At 40.1% G+C, this 23,068-nt stretch overlaps 1 protein-coding gene across 1 annotated transcript in view; it reads left to right on the top strand.

The window, feature by feature from the left end:
• Nucleotides 1-7,268: 7,268 nt before the first annotated feature.
• The window catches only part of THEMIS (thymocyte selection associated), a 73,287-nt gene continuing 57,487 nt past the window's right edge, over nucleotides 7,269-23,068 (top strand). The window contains exons 1-2 of the mRNA XM_005518628.3: nucleotides 7,269-7,359; nucleotides 20,947-21,105. Of these exons, the coding sequence (XP_005518685.3) occupies nucleotides 7,269-7,359; nucleotides 20,947-21,105 (250 nt within the window). The remainder of the gene's footprint in view (nucleotides 7,360-20,946; nucleotides 21,106-23,068) is intronic.

Below are 23,068 nucleotides of genomic sequence, written 5' to 3' on the forward strand. Positions count from 1 at the left end.
TATTTTGGATTCCTTTAACACATCTATAAACCTACATTGCCTCTTTAAAAATAAATTACAGCCCACTCCACTCAAGAAATCACAAAAGGAGAGAGTGATATTTGAAATTAATTCAAAAATTTCTCCAGCATGTTTCCAGCTGTCAAAAACACACTGAAGGAATGCCAAACATATTTCAAACACTTTCTGTAATTTGAAGATAGCTCAAGTAATTTTTACTGCCAAAATCTTTTCTCCATCTTTAATAGATCCATACGTCTTCCTAAAGCTGTAGGATGTCTTTTTTGTCTTTTTGTTTAAGTCCCTACTATAATTTTTCTTTCCCCAACAAAAAAAAAAAAAAAAAATCCATAGAAACCAGACAGATAATGAAATTGCCTGGTTTGGGTGTAGACTTGGGAGAATGGGTTAGACTTTTTCTTTTTCTTTTTTTTTTTCCAAGAGTAAAGTTTTTTAGCTTTTAGAAAGAGTAAAAATTGTTACTGTAGTGATAAGATTTAGGCCGGGCTTTAGGGATCAGGACTCAAGACCATGGCTTTGCCATAGATTTTCCATGTAGCCCTGGTTATGTTGTAAGTTCTCTGCTCTCTACTCTTGCTCTACTCTGCTCTCTGCTCATGAGTCTACTCAAGCAAAATGGTACCCCCAAACTGAGTTTGGAAGATAAAACCCAAATATATTTAATATCTGCTTAACCATTGGAACACTGAGGCTGCCTGAATATATTTTGTAGTTTGATGCAATGCACAGATCAATAAATATTTCCATTGGAAGAGTGAGTTCATGTTCTGTGCTGTCATATTAAAAGTGGTAACACTGGCTGAGGATCGCCTGCACGGCTCATTTTGTATAAACAGTCATTTTGGCAGGTGCCTATTTGTATTGGAACTCCTACTGTATTAAGCATTTGCATTCTGCTTTATCTTCAAAATGCTTTATAAACACTTCAGTATCAATCATCTTAATACATTTATAAAGACAAGTACCATTAATACCTGTCAGTAGATGGAAGAGTTTTTAGCTTGAGACTCTATACTCTCAAGGCTATTTTTAGCTTTGAGTCTGTACTAGCACAGAGCTTAGAAACCTCAAATAGTGTCCTTTTTCTCTGTGATTGAACAAAGCATTGGCAGAGCCTTTGCAGCACTCGAACATTTCAGGGGGTTTTAGTGTTCAATACATCCATGGTGCTAACACTTTAAATGCATTCATTAAGACCATGATTCTTATCACACTTACCAAACAGCTGGGCAGAGATTTCTGGAGATATATTTTCTATAATTTACTGGAGTATACAGAGCTATTACTCTTTGTTGAAGAAACTTTGGAAAACTTCAGGTCAATATTCTTTGCAAGACTGTAACTTGAAATGCTGTTATAAGCAAGGTGTTTCTACACGAAGCCACAACCAGCTGAAAGCTGTAAGTCTTCCTTATTAAGAATCTACTCCAGCTTCTATTAAAATCAATGAAAAGATCTTTCTGACTCTGGCAGGTACAGAATTGCTCAATAAAATGAAAATACCCACAGGTTATTATTGTTCAGTCCATAAAAAGTCAGCTAAAAACTTACTATTTTTCACAATGTAATGTGTGTACATCTGCTTCAGTTCTTTTAAAAGCACTGGGGGATCCTGGTTCTTCAATAGAATGTTCACTGGAATCAAACACTGGCAGATAACCCTGTGGGCTCAAGAGCTTTTACTAACAACCTTCTGTTCATACCTGCTAAGCTATTTAAATTTCATACGAAGAGCATGTCTAAAATCTCTCTGTCAAACTGTAAGGAAATGTCAAAGAACCCAAAATGTAGTTCCTGAAAATGTAAAGGAAAGCTCAAAATAAAATCACAGGGCACTAGAATGTTCTGAGATTTTAGAGCCAGGAGCCACCACAATTCACAAGGGTGACCACCTGCTTTGTGAAGGCATTAGATTTTCAACACAATCATTTTGATACCAAGTGCAAAAACTTGGAGCAGAGCAAGATGTTATTTTTAGAAAGGCAGATTTTATCTCTATCTGTGGACTTCAACTGATGGTGATGTAATATAAAATTCTGTGGGCAATGATCCTTGCTTTTTAACATAGCTCTTAAGTTTAATTTCCAGCGAGATCTGCCTCTGTCTGCAGATTTGAAAAGTCCTCTACACAAATTCACTCATCCTAAGGGGTGTGTGAGCAGCAGCTGTCCATGAAAGAAAAAACATTAAAAAAAAAGGAAAAAAAACCCAAAACAGTCATTGAAATATTCTAAGCAATGAGTGCTTTCTATTTTCAGGTAAACTTAGAAGCAATTGTTGCAGGTGCTGGAGGATAAGTAACCTAAATATTAGGCTAAAAAAGTTAGGTTTCTTCGGATAGAATGATTTCAGTGCTTACGAGCTGATCACGGTTGGCTTTACTGGGCAATAAATCCTATCACCTATACATACTGAAGAAAAAACTTTTACACAAAGACCCACCCATCGTGTTGTAACTCGTGTTACAACAGTTCATGCTTCAGCCAATTCAGCCTCTGTCTCTCTGTGGACAATCCGTGTGTGCCATTGTAGGGATGAGATTTTTTTCTCATGCTGGGGATAGTTTGTTCAAGCTGAAACCATCATTTTACACCACAAGGGCCATTGGAAGGGCATGTCTGTCAGGTCAGTGTTGTGCTTCTTGGGTGGGTTGTATGAAACCCAGCTGGTATTACCAGAACCAGTGTGGGTTAGCAGAGGAACACCATAGCTCCTGAAAGTCTCTGCAGCTTCTTTTAATGCTCAGTTCACCTCTGGAACAATTAAATATAATACTGTTCACCTGACTTATGTATTGAGAAAGTAGATTCCTATAAATGAAGGGTAGAAATATAGCTAACTACCCATAGGAATAGACGACCTCACTCCCTCTCTTTATCAGAATTATTCTTGATGGTATCATAGAGCCTTTTATTTAGTCATGGCTTAAACATTCCAGGAGTCCAGTGTTCCCTTGGGAGATTATTTCACAGCTCAGTGCACCTGTGTCAATGGAGGATTTCTTTCAGCTTAGTCTGACTATTTTTAATGGCAGGTGGAGTTTCACCTTTTCCTGGTTTCAGCCAGGACAGGGTTCATTTTTTTACAGCAGCCAGTAAGGGCCATGGCTAGAACACTGAGGTTATTCTATATCACCTCACATCATTGCCAGGGGAGGGGAAAATGGACCTCTGCTTCCAAGGAGAAGGGGTTCCTTCTGGTCAAAAAAATCATGGTCGGGGGGCCATTTGGTATTGTTTATTGTCGAATGCTCCATGGTGAGAATTTTTACATGTGAATCACTCTCTCTTTTGTGTTCTTTTATTATTAATTTTGCTGTCCTTACTGTTCATTTTCTTATCTCATTGCTGTTTCTAATATACTTATTGTTCTTTCAATATACTTATTGTTAAACAATATACTGTATTGTTAAACGATATATTTATTGTTCTTTCCTCAGCCTGTGAACTTTGCCTTTTGTGCCTCCAACTGGAGGGAAGGGAGAGGAAGCATCACTCGCTTTTTTTAGTGGGAGTACTAAATTGGAGAATATAATTCCTAAACCATGACAACCTTACACTGGAAAAAAAATATGCAAGTGTATTGAACTTCCTGCAGTATCCTGAATTTGATTCAAAAGATAGTGTAACCATTCCATATGAGCCTCACTCACACCTGTCTCCCGGGTCCTGTCTGTTCTGAGTTTCCCTAAAGCATTTTCCTCTTTGGAATTACTGTTCTGCCAGCTATATCAAATACATTTTTCTTATGTTTTTAAGTTCAACAAATGGTGCATATATTCTTGTAGACATAATGCCTAGTTTCATATTTACAGGATTGTTTTAAAGTTTCTTTTCAACCAGCTCAACTAATGGCCACATTTATCTAACAAATGGTCTGAGCTCAAAAAATATTACAACCCTTCACAGGTTTAGAACTTATTTTCATTGGAAACTTGGAACATTTTACTGCCTTTCTGAAAAACAATAATTAAGCCCATCAGCAAGGTAGAAAAATATTCCTGGATATAGTTTTCAAAGTTCTGTATTTTGTCTATATGTCTATCCTTCTGAATTAGCTGACTGCTATTTTTCAGTCCCATTCCCCTAGAGCTGGTTCTTGGCCACCCTCTTGGGGAATAAGCAGGGCTTTTCCACTTGGGTAGATATGTGTCCCTGTTTGTGTGCACCTTCCAGAGCAGCTGGAGCTGCCAACACCGTGGCTGCATGAGGACTCACGGTCACTTTGGCTGTTGTGGGTTTGGCTGTGCAACTTGACCTTCACCCCACGGCTGGAAGTAGAGATGGAGTGGTCAAGCTGATTGTACCTGTAGGTTCACACAGGGCAGAGGTAACACTCAGGTCCTGACAGGCTCTTTGTGAAGAATGCCATAACTTAGAACTGAAGAAGGGGTAAGGGGAGGTTTGCGATCTCTGTCCTTTCCATATGGGAAAATAGGGTCAGATATTGCCTCTTCTCAGTACAGAATATATTTATTTCAGGAGATTGTACAAATCTTCAATATTGAAACTGGACAAAACAAAAGGAATTTTTCCTAGTCAAGATCCTCCTAAGAATTTAGTCCGCAATGTGAAAACCTCCCCAAAGGGTCCCTTATTACCATCAGTCCATGACGACAATCTGATGATCTCTCATTCCTAGATCAGGGATGGTTTGGAGATGGCAAATTATTTTCCTCTGCACTTGGCCATACACCTCAAACTGAAAAATCTCCTATGGAGCATTTGGAAGAGCAGGCCAGTGATTCTCATTTACCAGTCTATGTATTAGCAGATGTGGGGACTCTAACATATGCATATGACCAGTGGGTAGCATTCCTGATTTAAACTGCAATTTCAGACAAGTGCATTTCTAGTTCCTTCATTGCAGCTAAGATGGCTGGTTTTGTTAGGTTGTTGATAAAAGTCTGGTTTCTGCACACACACACAAAGCACAGACGAATAACAGTGGCTGGGGGAATCCCAGAGGAATTTCCAGGGTATTCCCATGCACATTACAGGGGCTCTGGGCCTCCAGAGCTTCTTGCATGCCCCAGTGGCAGCAGGATAAGAGGCCACTGGGTGGACTGTGCCTAAGTTCAGCTGCTAGAGAGATCCCCACTGCATAAATACATAAGTGTGTATTTCCTACTAATACATCAATCAGACAGAATAGGGGAGCAGGATGAGGCCACTGGGGCTTGTGGGTTTTTTATAGGTTGATTTGTGTCTGGCAGTGTATTTATGTGTATAGGTGCTGTATACATCTGTGTGTCTGTGCCTATTGGAAACACATGCTGCTTGTTGGCCATGGGAGCACAAATTTGCAGCTGCCTTCTCCATGCTGTTGGGCTGCTGGATTCAACAACAGAAACCAGGTTTTGTTCTGGATTTTTCTTGTGTGAAATCCATGTCTTTTTGTGCATTTGCTTTGTTGGATTCAAGCAGTTTTGAAAATATTTATTAATTTGTGTATGTGTTTGCCATTCATATTAAATGCTCTTTTGTAGTGTTGTTCCTGGCAGTCTTACCAAAGTGAAGAGCCAAATACAAGTGAATTGAGGAACTACAGAAATGGCCTTAGGGGCTCTTTATTCATTGATCAAAACAATGTGTACAGGTAAAGCCTAGCTGCTGGCATTGGCAGAACACCTGACAACCTCGGGAGCATGTACCAAGAAAGTTGGCTTTGAATTGCTAGAGCTGCACACAAAATCTTAAAAAATACAAAGATGTCCCACTGAAATAACTGAAACCACTCACACTTTTCACTGTTTTTTGCTTGTAAGAACCAGCTTTTTACCATATGGGTCTTTTGATTACCACTGAATATAAGTGTTTTCCTCAGCTCTCTCTCAAATCAATTACATTTGCGTAATTTCAAGTATGTTTTCTTGGGACGGGAGAATAAGTAATGTATTGCATTAAAATAGTTGATGAGTTGTTGGCTGTGCATATTTTCTAGTATGGGTTTTACTACTTAATCTGACTCCTAAACCCCAAGTCCAGTTACTCCTCTTCCCTGTAGCACCTGCAGCATTAACAACTGGCAATAGTGAGTTCTGCACCTGGAGACTCCCCAACTATAAGATTTATTTAACATTATCAGGAGAAATATTTGTTAAGACCAAGTTACCGAATTTTTCAGACTCTCTAGGTAGCCTAGCACCTCAATAGCCAGTGCCCCCACTCAAAGAATCTGAGTTTTAATTGTAAAATTTTTATTATGTGAGTAATATTGTCTCCTGAAAAATATTACATATAGAGGAAATGAAACTAGCAAGCTTTTTGAAAATAACTGGTTGCTCGCTGTTTTGTCACAATGTCATGTTTCTACTTTCCCTGACCCCTCAAGGAGACAGGAGAGCAGTGTCAAAAGACATGAAATCACAGTCACTTCAATTTTCCTTATGATCTGAGTCTGCTGCTTATTTGCTATGACCGTGTTCTTCAGAAGTGCCTTGCTGAAACAACAGTGCTTGATCAAGCTCAGAATGGTAGAGCTGGGATCAGTGCTGGAGGTTTGTCACCAGCACAGTCTGATTTTCACCTGGTACTGTCTCAGAATTCCCTCCCAGCTGAAGCACCTCAAAATCAAATTCCCACAAATCATTGGTGGCATAAGAAAATGCTGACTATTTTGCAAAACAGAATTGTGTTTAAATGTTTGTTTAGAGGAAGAAGCAATTTGTATTCTATTTGTATATCTTAAATCCAGATAAAATATTTAAGACAGCAAAGTGCTTAATTTCTTTTCTTCAAAAGCTACCTATGGTTTTGAAGTGAACACCAAACTATTTTGTTGTGTTCCAAGAGGGAAAAAAACCCAGCCAAAAAAAACCCCAACACCTCACCCAGATATGATGGGTTTTTTCCCACTCTAGGCTGGGCTGATATTCGGTATCTTCTTTCCACAGGGTCAATAACTATTGCTGATGAAATGGAGTTTCGTAGCAGATCCCCCTTTCCCCTTTGGAGCCCAGTACCCATAGCAACCTCCCAGCCTGGCACAGACCCTTGGTGGATGTGGGTGCCAGAACCACTGAGGGGGCCTCCAGCTGTCTCACCCCACTCCAGCTGCACTCATGGCAGGAAGCAGCCACGGAGGGAAGAAAGCAGAAGTACCTCCCCATGCCACTCCTCCCCTCTGCTGCGGAGCTCCCGAGCTCAGCATGCACCAGGCTGAGGGTGCTGCTGCCTTGAGAGCTTTTCACTGGTCTTTACGTGCCACGTACTACAGCGTACTACAGTACTACGGTGCTGCCGACCATGGCCTCTACCCTGGAGAAGTTCATTCATTCTCTGGACCTCAGAGCCCTTCCCAGGGTCCTCCAAATCCAGTCAGGCATCTATTGTCAAGGTGAGCATCGAGCGTTTTCTGGCAGGGCTTTGTTTGACATCAGGTCACCCTTCAGACTGGATTGTGGAATGTGGGGGAGGCTTAGGAAGGATGATCATGGAGCTGTCTCCTAGCAGCTTCCCAGCTGAAGAGTGAGTGTTTTATCAAAGGCTTTGGAAATGTCTTTGGTGCAGTGTGCATTTGGTCTTCTTTCTGGAAGTGGAAAAGAAACTGTAGTTAGTCCTCATCATATCCTGGAAAGAGTACTGGAATAAGACATGAATTTGCTTTACATTTACACAGAGCCATCAATCCAGCAACTGCAAATCACCTCACAGAGCTTAATTGATTTAACTCATCTTGAACTTCTGGGGGTGCCTTCTGTCTCAGAAATAAAGAACCAGGGAGTCTGGGAAATGACCATGAAGGACAATAAGATTTTCCTGAAATTCTGTCTTGTATTTGGAGGCACTTCAAATGTGCAGCAACTCAAAGAGGTTGGTATGAGTTGGACAGGAGCAATACAGGGCTAATATTTTATTTTCCAGTGTTTTCCTGCTGCAAATCTGTTTTTATGATGTTTTTAGTGCTCTGCTTGTGCACAAAATACACTCAAAATATGGTAAAGAGGCTTGCATTAAAGGGAAAAATCTACTCTTGGTTTGGGCATGGACTTTGTTCAGTGACAGTGAAGATATTCAGTCTAGAAAAAGAAAGTTACCTCCATGCCACCAAAAGGGAAAAATTTGGGTTCAACTAATAAAACAGAGAGGGTTTCATGGAATGAGCTGAAGTCTGCTTCAGCTTCAACCAAGCACCCACTTCAGGATCCACAACATCTATCTTTACATCAATTTAAATATTTCCATGCTGCTCCATTGTAGAAGGAGAGAGGAGGTGGCCATGGAAAATCTGATTGGCAATCAGTATGTGTGGCCAGATTTTTCTTTTTGTGGAATGACAACAGCCTTTTTGGGCAGAGAGGAAATAGGAAAGGTCATATTGAATCTGTGATGGTAGTGCATTGCCTATGTGCTCCTGATTGCCCATCCTGCTGCTCTGGAAACTGCCTATGAATAATACTGCTGTATAAAAAAAATTGTTCTGGGAAATAAACTTAGAAAAATTACCAGAAAAACTTTTTAAAATACTCTTTTTCTGAACTTTGCTTTGTGGCTTGTTCAAGTTTTATCTTTTAAACTGGTCTGGCAGCTGTGACAAATAAGGTCTTGATAAGAAAATTACGGCCTAAGTGATGAAGAGTAAAATTAAAACTAAAAAAGAGAAGATCACCTCCTTAAGCTGGAGTAGCCACTGTACTCATCTCCTTTCATGCAGCTAGGAAGCAGAAGTGATATGAAAACAAGTTGTATGCATTTGTACATGTAGGTATGCATACATATATGTATTTTTGTGTACACAAAATACTGTGAAATGTATGTGTATATATATGTATATATATATATATATATATGCACATAAAATATAAAATGATGGTAACCTAGCTGTCTGCAGGTTTCTGAGTTTGTATAGTCTGCATCCTGTTGCTCACAGATGGTAAAACTTATACCAGTACATTTTTGTAGTCAGAATATTTCAGGTTTTAATTCTATTTGCTGTCTAAACCCTTCCACACGAGGAGAAAAACACTGTTGAGTTAGCCCACAGACCATTCTGCAACTATTCCTCACATGTGGAAGAAAAAGGCTATTAGTTGTTGACTAGCCTTGCTAGGGGGTAGTGTCTGCTCCAGAGACCTGAGAATATTAGCATTAAAAAGTGACAGCCCTCACGCTGCTCCGATGCTTTTTTGGTCTTCAGCAGCACCACCTCTTCCTGTCCTCTGCTCCTGGTGGCTTCTCAGCCATTCTCATACATGCTCCACCAGCACAGCAGCTGCAGCGACAGCTGTGCATGAGCCTCTTGTTTATACAACAAGCAAGATTGATATATTCTACTTGGCTCCTTGCCCTCCCAGACAGCATATCCCCAAAATATTTGCAAGTACCTAGAAATACCAATGTCCTGTAGTAGGCTTCTGTGGGTTCCTCTTCTTCCTTGCTTCAGAGGAAGATTGAGATGCTCAAGACATTCAGTGCCTGATAGGTTTGTAGGATCTAGGGCTTCAAAAGGTCTTCTCAGGCCAGGCTCTCACTCCCTTTCTCTCCCTCCTTCCCTGAGCTCTCTGTCTGTGTCAGATCTTTCCTGAATATTTTCCTCCCTTCTGTACTTGGCAGCTGGGGTGAACACATTGTTCTGTGATTGCATTATGATTTATGTTACATTTTCTGTTGCAAGACTAGTGCTTCAAAGAGAGTCTGAAGTAACCCCTGTTATATTGCTAAACAGGAGAACAGGCCACTTTGAGCACTTCAAGCTTCCATTAGGACAACCACTCTTTAGTCCTTCTTCAGGCAGATCCCTCTGCCCCTGCAACAACCTTTTGATCTCTCTTACCCCATGCAGTACACCAGCAATCACAGTGTGGGTAATGGCAGGTCTGTCGGCAGGGAATACAGGTTTATTGCTGTGGCTGCTGGGACCAAATCTGAGCACTTGTGCACTGATTGTAATAGTCCCCAAATGGCTGCACAGTCAGCCCAGTCAGCTAAGTGGTTTTGTGGAATGGGATTTCATAGGAATCTGTAACCATTCTCAGCACAACCTGCAGACAGCAAAGGAGAAGATCGATTGTTACAGCATTACATGTGATCATTTGAAACTGATCAATCACCAGGGATACCTAATTGTCCTGCGGAAGAACTTAAAATAGGAAGAATTTTTGTATATGTAAATGTTAATAGTCCCCTCTTCGCAACCCACCCACCCCCCCACCCCCCCCAAAAAAAAATAAAGGCAAGGGTTTTTAACATAGCTTAGCCACATACATAGAATGGCTGATGGACTAAATAATGGTCTACTACATCCATTAGAGCTGTCACATCAAAGATGTAGCAGCCAACCAAAGAAGACTACAGCAAGATACGTGATAATAAGACAACACAGTGTAATTGATTCACTGTTCTTCTCTGGTGCTCTGTGTGCTGTGGGGATGAAACTCTGTTTACTCTACTGGAAGCAGCATTTTCCACACACTGCACTTAGGTCTAATGATTTTACAAATATAAGACTTGCAAGCTAGCCTTACAGTTCCTGACAGATTTTCAGTATCTCTGGAAGTATAACAAAAGGGCAGTGCTTTGTGACGATGGACATCTTCCATGTGGTGAGGTGTTTTTATTAGAAGCTGCAAAGTCAAGCTCCAGGGACAGAGTGGGAATTTACTTGCCATTGGCAAGGTAACATCTCTGAAAGGTAACATTTTGCCTCTATGCAGAATGCCTCAATCCATTCTGCAACCTGTGTTGCACCAAATACAATCTAGGTCTCTCTTTTCAGACCCAAGCCTGCCTGCTACTGTTCCCAGTGGAGAGCAAGTAGAAAACGTATGCTGTGTGCACTCACTCTACCATTAGTCTCTCTACTGGCCTATAAAAATAAATATGTTCCTGCTGATATTAATGGAATATGATGTGTTTAACTGTAGTTCCCCAAACTGCAAATGGATGTGACTTTATAGACCCTGCTTCCACACGGAATACTTTCAGCTAGAAAAGCTATGGGCAATTTAACTTTTGCTGTTGGTAGTGAATACTATGATTTAGACACCTTTCTCAAGTTTCTGTTTACCTCTCTGTTCCTGGCATGAAGAAGAGGAAAGCATTTCCCTTGAATGATATCACTGATTTTCATGCTACACCTGGACTTTGGGGTTGGTTGAAGCCTTACCAGTTTGTCTCTAGGTAGAATAGTCAAGGTTTGAGGTGCTTATTCACACTCTCATGCTCCTACTCCACTTTGGCTCCAGCTGTGTGGGGCTGCATGGTCAGACACCCAATCTGCAGCTATCACCTACACCAGCATCAGAAACGTGAGGTGTTAGTAAGAGCCCTGTGTTCTTCCAAAATGCTTTTCATCATTATATTCAAAAGTCCAGACAGAAGCAGATAAATTGTTGTCATCCCTGGTTTGAAAACAGAAACACAGGTGAAAGGAGATGGTAGTTCTGAAAATGCCAGAGATACCTCTCAGGACTGTTGCTTTGGACTCAGCAGATATAATGTCTTAGCTACAGAAATCAGAATGTACTGTTGAATCTCTGAAGGGAATTGAAAGGATGATTACAAAATGAAATCAAGTCTGCCAGATACAAATAACTTGGTAATCAGCACTGATTAGAAAGGAACTACAGTGCAGACCAAAGTACATGACAATTTCATAGTCCATTAAAATATGTTACTAAAAAATTAAAATGCTGAATCTCCATTGGGAACTGATTTGATTGATCATCAATTGATTGAATTGATTTCATCAGATTGAAATATCTTTCTTTGAACATTTTAGTAAATATTGACACTTAGTGAGGTAAGTACTGTCTGACCACTGATTTTTACAGATAGCATGCAAGTGTGGGCTTTCATCTTTATGTTGCAAAAATTATGTCTGTTTTAATACTGAAATAATTATTTTATGGGTAATTGAATTTAATATTTTGCAGGCTTAATTTAACCAGCAGCAGGACAGTAAAAAGTGCCAACTCTAATTATGAAAAATGAAGAACCACTCAAGGCACCTCTTCTGTTGGTGTTTGTTGTCATTAGCCTACCCACAGTCTTCCCATTCTTGCCCCACCTAAACACATACATCAGTAACAGTATTCCCCTATCTCTTCAGGGGTTGGGACTTGCCAGAGTGTGGGGAGAGTTTGTAGCTCTGCTCTGTGGTTCAGTGATTTGAAAACAGCATGTGTGTTGTGTAAATTCCAGGACATACCCTCTTTTACAAAAACATTAGGAAACTCTGTGCTCCTTCTCTGAGGAGAAGGGAACTCTAAGCCAGCAGCCTCCACCTCTGCAGGCTGGGGATGCAGTGAAACAGTGTGCTGTAGCTGTGGTACTCCAGTCTCTGGTGTTCAGGAAAGTGCCAGATCTGTGCAGGGAGAAGATAGTGGGAAGAGGCAACTCTGGGGTCACATGAACATCCTTGGTTAATGTCCTTCCAGACCTAAGGGATCTAAAGATTCTTAGTATTGACAGGTTGGCATTCCTCCTCTGGGAGGTGTTTGGTGATCTCTGACAACTGAATGAGAAGCAATGCCAAACAAAACCCTTTGGGTGAATAGTTCCATTTCAAATTCATTTGGAGGCCTACAAACATGACTCATGGTTCCATGTGTGTCCACATTCACTCGCTGTCTCTGCAGTTTCGGTTTCACTCTCTCTGCTTCTGTGACTGGGAAACGGCATCTTTCCAGCATGCATTTCTGCAAGCATTTCAGGGAAGTGATGGGGTCTGCTGGCCATCAACAGAATTCAAAAGGTCTCATTAACCTTGTTACTGTAGCTAGGTGAACTGGACACAAAAGGAATCCTTATCTATCCAATCTCAGCTGCCCCAAGTCCTAATTTAGACAAGAAATATCTCTCAACAATAACAGCTCAAAAATGATCACAGAGGGTAGAGTTTTTTTGCTCTTTCTAAGCCAACCTAGAGAGAACAAATCCTGCTCCCTTGTGTGATAAGCTGATGAGTTGATGAAGGCTAAGCTATGCAGTCTGTAATATGTATGAATAAAACAAACTGCCTCTTCAGGATTAATAAAGCTACTTTTTCTTACAAAAAGCAACAAGTAATTTAAACAGAGGCCAAGAGTAGACAGCTTTGATAAAGATAATTAGGGCTGTATTTCTTAGAGGTGAAGTATCATTAAAAATGTTCTCTGTATTTACTGGTTGGATTCTCAGTGGAGTGTACGTCAAGGGAGGACTGTACATGAAATTGGTGAAACTTGTGGTACAGTGCTTTCACTTACTAATTTGTGTCTTTTTTTTAAAGATAGAGAAGCCAAAATGATCAAAAAGTGGGAGGGTGGTTTCCTCTGAATATAGTTGTTTCTGTTCCTCTTGACTGAGCAAGTAGGAGCAAGAGCCTTAAGTACAGCCAGAGTAACAGATAGTTTGGATTCTCTTTTGTGGTCAATAGTTGGAGCATATTGGTAAATTTTCTCTATTAATACAAACCACTGAAACTGCTGCCCTTGTTCAAGCTGCTTCAAATGCCTGTTTTATTCTAAACAAGAAAGAAAGCATTCTTCAGTGGATGTGAGAAACCCTGCCTTTTATGGGTCAAATATTGCTCATTTTATTCTACTGCTGCCCTCAATGGAATGACTCATCCAGACACATTGAGAAAACTCTGACACAGGGTAGCTGGCACTCAGGGTGAAGCTGATTTGAGGATCTCCTTTGAGGGGATTTTCTTTCTGCGACATTCAGTTTTGGGCCTCCCTGTGGATGGCACAGGATGTAGGCAGAATACCCGAGTTGCCTGGTGTGTCTCAATGCAGGGCTTGTCTTGGCGAGTTGAAGCTCTCTAAGTTTTCTGGTGTCCTGTAGCAGAGAGCTCCCCAGCTGTCATTGCACTTGGGCTCCAGGGATGTGAGGAGGAGGTCTGCACCAGGAGGGACCCTGTCTCCCTTCCCATCAACCTACAAAAAGCTTATAAAAATACCAAGATAATTTTCAATAACTCTGTCTCTGGAAAGATGAAGGGACAACTATGTCAAATTGCATAGGAGGGAAGATCCTGGGATAAACATCCCACGATAAACAAACCCATGACCACACACTGCTTCTGAGCTACAGGGCTTTTGTGACAAGACTTTTTCTTCAAGTACCTGGTGATCTGTTCATTAAGGAACATGGCATTTGTCCAGGCCCACTGTTTCTGGTTAGCTCCCTTGGACATACAGTAATGGCACAAGGGGCCTCATGCTCTGATCTCAGTAGGGGAAGATGCTTAAACATGTTTCCAGTTCTGGACTGTACCTGTGAAGTGCTCAGCACTCTGATCTGATCCTGTAACTCAATTGGAGCACTTTCCTAGGCTTTGTCCAACAAAATGTAGTTTTTCTGTTGAAAATATATGTGAATAAACATATTAAATGCAAAGTAATTAATGTAGTAAAGAAAATAAATAATGAACAGCTATAACAATGACTAATACAGTTCAAAATCACATTTGGGCATTGTCTTCACTGTTGTAGTAATTCTGACTCATTTGGGTAAACCCAAATAAAAAGTCAAAAGTGCTTCATTGGGAGCTGGGGTTTCACTTGCTCTTTCCATTATAGTGGGTGCTGTGTGCATAAAACTCTGCTGCCACATACAGTGTGTGAACCACTGGATTGATGAGAATCAGAATAATGCATTTATAAAAAAAGAAAAAGTCCATAAAACCTATCAGGAAAAGAATAAATCAGAAACTGCAGAAGTATTTTTTTTAAAGTCCATTACGACTGAAATGGCTTAATGCACTTGACATTAAAAGTTTGACTTTATATGGCAGAAGATAAATCTTAACAGCTTTTGTTTTTTGATTGTTTCATGCTGGCAAAAATCAGACCCTTCACAGCCTAAGTAGGTATGATGTAGATAAGATGCATCTTTGCATAGAGTCTTCTGGAATATTTATGTCCCAAACTGATCAAACCTAAAGATTTTTGTTGCTTAGGACATGTTAAAGAGAGAGGAGTTTTTTGAAAGCCCGATAAGTTGCTCTGTCACTTGACAAATTCACACCACCTTCATGACCACTGCTATTCTTGGGCATCTGGAGCACTGTGTGGGCATTGGGGAGCTGGGCTCTCTTGCTCTCACTGGGGCACCTTCTGGGGGAAGGAAGGGAGGGGTGGATAAAAGTCACACAGGTGTTTTTTCCTGTTTGCAGCCACTCACAAAGCCTGGGGCTAGAGAGAGAAGCTGGGGAATGCTTCCTTCTTTGCCTGTCATTGTTCATGATTTCCAGCCTCTTCCCTACAAGACATTAGATTATTTGAGTTTAAGTGGAGGAAATCCAGCAGGCTGCTGTGCATCTTTGGTGCTCAGGAGGTATTTGATTGGGGAAAAAAAGCCACCTAATGTCTCCCCATCAGAAATTGTTTGCTTTTTCTTCTGCTTAATCAGAGCATAAAATGATTAAAATGATTATGCAAAACTCTCGTCCTTAAAATTTTAAAATAGATCTCTTTTCTTGCCAAAGAGCATAAACTCTGAACAATTGGATAGCCCTCAAATAATGCCCATAAAGAATGATATCTCTTTTTATTGGCACTAATTATAGATCCATTATGCCCTTCATATTACTTTGAGAGCCTTCAGCAGACTTAATAAAACTGTGATTTCAGCTGAGCTATGTTGTAGGGGAGAATGGGCTATTGTAATTCTGTCTGAATGGCTGCACCAGGGGATGGAGCCTTTACGTGAAAGCAGAACCATTTCACCAGCCCCTGAAACATTCACCTCTGACAGTGAGGACAGCATCCATATGGGCAACCGATGACAACTTAATAGTGGAGAAAGGAGCACTGGGAAAAGGACACTGGGACAAAGTTCTACTCTTTCAGGAGATGTAGGGGGATCTTTCATCTCCCTGCTAAGCAGCCAGGTCCCCGGTTCTTTGGATCTTCTTTCAAAGACAGCTCAGCCTGCCAGCTGCGATGAATTCAGTGAGTGTTACTGAGACATGAAAGAAAGAATATTTTCCTTCAAGGATTCAAACTCATGGGACTAGGGAGTCAGTGCCTAGTGTTTGGCCTCCAAAGTAATTTGGTTTTGCTAGGAAAAAATCTTGGTCTTTGTTAAAAAAAAAAAAAAGAAAAAGGAAAAAAGAATGGGGGATACTTGGAGGTATCCCTTAGCAGCGCCCTGTAGCAAACCGTCTGTGAGACTGGGAGTCAGCCAGCCCGAGTTTGAGCTTCACCCTTGCTGAATAATCCTTTGTGCCACCTTAGTCAAGTCTTTTGTCTCGTTTGCATTGCTCTTCCTGGCCCTCCGTGCTAAACTGCCCTGAGGCATGCGGCAAAAGGCAGTTCCGTCCCAGTGATGCATTACTGCTGTTAACCCACGGGCCTGATTGTGAGCCGCGCTTTCCATCAGCATCAGTGAGGCGTTCGCTCTCAGAGCAGTCACCCAATGGAGCTCCAAGCTGCTGGGAAGAAAAAGGGACATATTACTGAGATATTTTATTGTTTCACCTTGCATTATAAAATATTTATCTCAGTGGTACTGTCAGATGCCCTGACATGAAGAATGATATCCTCCATCTCAGGCATTCACTGTATTTATATTTTATATTGCTGTTTTTAATACAAAAGTCTTCTTGTACCTGTAATGAGAAATAAATCAAATAAAGGGCTTATGTTGGGGAGGATAGTGGTGTGGCTGATTAAAATTTTAGGAAAGATAGAGGGAAAAATATTGAACCAATTGTGGTGCTTGCTTTGATCTGATCATGGTGGTTGATAACACAGATTGTCAAACTGGAGATGAGCTTATGAAGGATATAAATGTGTTTTTTATTGAACAAAGTAGCATTCCAGAAAATGTTCTTTCAAAGGCAACAGGTTCTTTAATTACAGCCTTCAGGGGCATTGTTTGATCACTGTAAATAAGCTGCTTTATTCTGGGTTCTCCTAAAACATTGGTTTGAGGGGTTTTTGCATTATATTGCATACATCTTTCTCAAATCAAAAAATTCTGTTCTCAAGGTTACTTGATTTACATTTACAAAGAGTTACATTTTCTTTGTGACTTGAGTGGGAAAAACAAAGTTATTGTTTTACAACAACAAATAAATGTTTAGAAAGTGTATTTTAATTTTATTTTTCAATCTATTGTGTAAGGGGGTCCACATTACACAGCTGAAGTAAAATATGACTCTCAGTGTCATATTGTCACAAAGTGAGAATTTTCAAAATGTCTTAAGATTAATTATCATGGCTTCTAAAGGAAAAAGAACTTTTATTATCCTTTCTGAAAGCTATGCAGTTTCCCTGGCTCCCTTTTACCAGCACAAATATTTGCTGCAAGTGCTTAGGTAATATTTTTCTTGTCTGAATGTAATCTTCATTGTATTATTCCAGGCAAACTGCCAAGCAAGGGCTAAAATCAGGACCAAAGCAATCTAGTTGCAGACAAATATATAATTAAAATCAATACTGTATGTGCAATTGCACCCCTGAAAATGTGGCTCGCAGATTTTAATTTCACTTTTTTTAAAAAATCCTAGTATTGATAAAAATGTGGCTTCTGCAATCACGGTCTCAGTCAGAAATTATTCACCCAACCTCTCACCGTCATAGTCTTTCAACCTTTTGGCCTATTTCAAATAAATCTGATAATATATACTTCACTATTGATAAGTTGGTCTCTGATGTCTTTAATTGGATGGAAAATGTGCTGGCATATCTCCATTATTCCATGGTTATATGATTTATCTATCTATCTATCCATCCAACCTCTCTTCTGGAAATGAAAAGTACTATCCTGTGGTTTTCACTGGTGATAATACAAAGCACTTTGTTTGCCAGTGGATTATGTACCCATGTTAATTTCTTTGATGGTAAGACAATAAGATCCCTTGATTTTAATTTTCTTGGGGGGTTTTGTGGTATCACTCTGTTGCAGATTAAATCATTAAATATTCTTCAATAACAGTTTTTTGAAAACTTTAGCCCCTTAACTGCTCCATTCAGTGGATGAGGGAGAGACTGTGGATGTTGCCTACTCAGACTTCAGGAAAGCCTTTGGCACAGTCTTCCACAACATCTCTTGGGAAAAGAGATCAGCAGCCCACAGCTTGGATAAGTGTACTCCTCACTGGATATAAAACTGGCTGGATGGCCAAGCCCAGAGTAGTGGTGGTGAAAGAATGACAAGAAAGACATTGAGGTGCTAGAGCATGCCCAGAGAAGTAAAATGGAGCTGGTGAAGGGGCCTGAACATAAATCCTTTCAGGAACAGCTGAGGGGGCTGGAGAATTTAAGCCTGGAGAAAATGAGGTTAAGGGGAGACCTTATCTCTCTCCAAAACAACCAAACCTGTGGGGAGGTGAGGGTCGTCCTCTTCCCCCAGGCAACCAGTGACATAACAAGTGCCAGAGGAGGCTCATCTTGAATACTGGGAGTAAAATGTTCACTGGAAGAATGGTTAAGCATTGGAACAGGCTGCCCAGGGAAATGGTGGAGTCACTACACCTAGAAATTTTTAAAAAGTTAACAGACATGGCACTTCATGATCTGTATTAGCAGCAGCCAGCCTCCTGATGGGAGCTGTAGCAATTTCCATTGAGACAGCTGAGTTAGTCTGTGTAGAATTGTTAGGGCACTGCAGAGAGCAAACAACTATGCACTATATTTACAATAAGAAAAACAGATTGTTCTTTTTTGTTAAAGGGCAGCAGCTCTCTTGGTCTTCTGCTCAGTATCAGAATTGTGGAAAGCGTGTGTAAACAGCATGTTTCTTCACCTGGGGCTGGTTGATATTTGAGTGGCACTATAATCCAGAATATCTCTGAGTTAGTCCTCATCCTGGTGTGCAGCAGAAAGCCTGCTGGGTGAGTTTGGAATCTAAGTACAGCAGAGCCCTTAAGCCTGTATAGGGTCCTCAGGAAACCTGGGAATGTTGTCCCATCCAGCCTGTGAAAAGCATCTTCCAGATGGTTTTTTACTTTATTTTTTCAACCAAGATTCCTTCTCCGGAGGGTTAAAACCCTACATCTTCTTCAGGGAAGCTGAGGATTTTCTGGGGTCCATCTCAGTTGTTGAGAGCATTGCACAAGCAACCAATAGCTTTGTCTGGACACATACAACAGAGCACACTTAACCAGCTGCTCAGCATTACTCTCCATCATTCTCCTGTTGTTTTGTGGTCTCTACTGAAGCTTTGGGTAGGTTTAGGTTACAAGAATAAGTTATGCTCAGGCTGGGCTCCCAGTGAATTCTCTTGAGGTCTAGCAGATAATCAAGCGTGTGTCGTTTGCAAGTGCTGCAGCAGAGTTAATAAACAAATCACAGACTCAGTAAGAGATGCTTATCAGTCTGGGTCTGGAGTTGTTCTTGAATAAACAATAGGAAGATCAGTCAGCTAATAGTTGGGTTTTTTTGGTGTGACACCTGGGTGGAAAAAAAAAGCTAAGCTGTTGGGTTTTTTATTTCCCTCCCTCCCAACATCCCCACCAGCTACAAGGAGAGCTGTAAAGAGTGTTGCTCCTCAAGGGGAGTTCTGCCAGCAATGATGATATTTCAGTACAGGCCTTCTCAATTATTGATTGCAACTATGTAGCCAGAAGTCAGGTTTTAAATATTTCTCATTGCCTGATACCATTCTGTTTACCTAGGTTAGGAAAAAAAAAAAACCAAAAAAAGACTTTATACTGAACAAGATGTAAGGGCTTAGACCAATTGTGTGAAGGAAAATCTGTCTTAGAGGAGATAAAGAAAAGGGCAAAATTAACCCTGAGAACCAACTGGGGAAGGGAAAAATGGAAATGAGAAAGAAAGTATTTTGGTAGCTGAACTATATTAGTAGGAGAGCAAATAAATGCATTCACCAATGCATTGCGAGTGGAAATGAGAACATTTCTCACCACAAGGGAAATGATACTTTGAGATGAGATTTCAGAAAGGGCATATCCATATCACTTCAGGACAGATCTTGGTTAGTTCTTAGGAGGAAATGCACAGAAGAATGGAAGCTAGTATTAAAATCATCATTTCTGTTGTTCTATGTTCAATGCAATTCTATTTACAGATGGAACACCATGTGTTTACTGCATTGTCTTTATCTATAGTTAATTGATCCCATGCTCCAAAACTTCTGCCAATCTTCTGCAGAGACCAGGAGGAATTTTCCTTCTTCTGAATAACTTGGCTTTTGAGTTTTTTGGCTTTATTCTTCTTCCTGTGCACCTGCTACTGAAATAGTAAAGGTTGACCACAACCAGAATGGAGAAGGGAGGACTGGTTTTGGTAGGACAAGATACACTTCCAGGTTTGTCTGAGGAAGTGCTAAAACTTCCTCAAAAAGTTCCTTCCAAAAAGCTGGATTGCTTTGTTCCTTTTCTCAAAGCTCTGAGCATGACAGATAAAAGGAATTTTTTGCTGCCAGATCAGAATCAATATGTTAATTTCAACATGGAAGAGGGATTGCCATTGTTAATCTGCTAGTTTTCCAATTTCTTATATTTTCTTCAGGTCTTCTGTTACCACAGGAAACTCAAATGCTAATTGCACTTAGATGTCTCTTGTCCTCTCCCTGGGTACCTTCAATGGTCTGTGGATTTCTGTTTCTTGCTGTAGTCTGTTGTTTCCTATGGGATATGCTATGCCCTGTGCAGTGCAGAGGCGCCTTTAGTGCCTGAGCTCCACTGCCTCCCGGTTTCAGGAGACAGCTCCTGACAACCCAGGTAATTGTGTGCTCTACCTCTACCTATATTGGTCAAATGTTTTGGTCTAATAATTTGGAAATGTAGATTCTTCAGACCTTGTTCTCCTCGCATGCATTGAAGAACCGTGTACACATAGAGCTGATTGGCCACAGAAGTCACAAGATGGTTTTTCTCATAACCCCGAGGAAGCAAAAGAAAATTAAGTTAATTATTATTTCATGTTTACATATGACTTTTGGCTTCACTCAAAGAGGTAAAGATTCTTGACAAAGAGAGAAAAAGCTAAATAATGATTTTCTTTCCTTTTGTATTTCTTTTCAGGCTCTGTCTATGAGATGTTTGGAAACGAATGCTCCCTGTCAACAGAAGAAGTCATTAAAGTTATTGGCTTCAAAATTAATAAGCTCATAGCAAGTATCTGTGAGAATAATGAAGTCAGCCAGTTTTCAGCCAAAGTGGAATTACCACTAAATTTTCCTGGTATAGTATTTCATGCATTCATGTTTTTGAGGAGTTATAGCCCTGAGTAATCACCTTTGTTCATTTTATTGATTTGTTGTCTTGATTGATATTTGAGGTTACAGCTCAGCTGTCAGAAATACAGATTTTATCAGATGATACAAGACACAGTCAACTAATTTTTAAATTTCAACTCTTACAATCCTTTCTCAAACCTGGATAGAAATTATTGAAATTATAAAGTTTGGTGGTAATGTTTTCTACATTTGGAGTCCCTTGGTGTAAGAATTACAACAAAAAATCTTCTTTTCATTTACTTATGACTTTGCCAAACCCTGTCTGAGTTGAAATCTTCTTTGTCGTGTTCTCAAACTATAATTTATTTACTATTAATAAATCTGTATTTTATTATTTTGGGTACAAAATATTTTCAATAATTTGTTTTCAATAGTGCTTTTATTTTAATGATTTATTTTAACTATGGTGGCCAGAGTTGGTCCATGCTTGGAAAGAGGACTACAGGGGAATAGATGTGTTTTTCTGCTTAAAAACCTCTTTAATTGTTCTACAGAGAAATCCAAATTTTGGATTTTGGAGTATAAACTTCAAATTTTGGCATGTGCTACTGACTTGTTACTTGAATCATATCTTCCTCTCTTTGTGTTGCCCTGTTAAGGAGAGCTGGCCAAGTACTGAACCCAGTACTATTTCATCATGTGTCATATTTATTAATTTTTGAATTTTGCTCTCAGTTCTTTTACTGTTAGGGCCCAGCAGAGTTGAACAGGGAAGTGAGTAAAGCACAGAGGGAGAAGTGCATATCCCATATGTGGGAAGTGTAGGAGGCAAACTATTTTAGGAAAATGGTAGAAAAAATTTTGACCTCAGAGCAGGACAGAAGGGTGAAGACTTCCCATGCAAAGATCAGAGACCGGAGGCAGATGAAGGTGATTTCAGCAGCAGAGGAAGACTTGGAAGTAGGGCAGTTCCTATGCTGGGAGTCTTGCAGGCAGCAGAGGTAATGGGAGTCCCTTGGGGAGAGGAGATGAGCAAGCTGAAAAACTGCATGAGGAGGGCAGGGGGAGTGGGAAGGAGCCTGGGGGAGAAGCTGTGGGACACTAGCGTAAAGGAAACACTGGTACAGAGCACACACAGTACACAACAGACTTCAAGAGTCTGAGATTGTGCCCAGGACTCACTTTGGCCATCAGCCTAGCTAATGGACTGAATGAGGTTACAGTTCTGTACAAAAGAAAAAAAAAAAAAAAAACCCAAACCCTAAATATTTAATTATCACTGTTTTGTACTGAAAGCACACGGGAAATTAAATTGATGCTGCATGGGGAACATAATATGAGTGTTTTCTAGTGTTTGAGTGCTTGACTTAATAACCTCATTGATGCTCTTCTAAAGTCTTGCTGAGTATGCCAGAGTGTGTGCACGTGCATGTATAAGGTTTAGGTTATGCCAGTATCCAAGCTGGGATGTGTTTTTTCTGCAGAGGGAGACAAGACACACTTCTTGAAACAAATAAAATGTAAAAGTCCATGAGAATTAAATGTTTCATATGAATTCTACAGAAAAATATCTTCTGCTATGCCTTTATCTGCCACCTCTAAAATACAGATTTCACCCTGAAATAGTTGTGTATATATAACTTTCTCCCCCCCTCCAGTAAATCCTCAATTTTCTTTCACATTTTTCTTATCCTGTGAATCTGAATGGTTTCTATGACCACTTATTAAAAGACTTTTTTTTGGAATGCCATTTGAAAACACTAGTAGGGCCCAGACGTAGAGATCAAAGACCTTTTAATTATCTGTGGCTATCTAGAGATATTGAAATATGACTCTCCTGTGAACTCTCAAGACACTTTGTATTTCTCTTGTAATCCAAGTTTCTCTGACATTATTAAAATTTCTTCTATCTCTGAAATACATACACCAATAGAAATATATTCTAAATCTTGATTGGCATATGAGGT

Source organism: Pseudopodoces humilis, chromosome 3 (genome assembly GCF_049639895.1).
Source record: "Pseudopodoces humilis isolate 2021_Gansu_Grassland_sample_001 chromosome 3, ASM4963989v1, whole genome shotgun sequence".
Taxonomy (NCBI): domain Eukaryota; kingdom Metazoa; phylum Chordata; class Aves; order Passeriformes; family Paridae; genus Pseudopodoces; species Pseudopodoces humilis.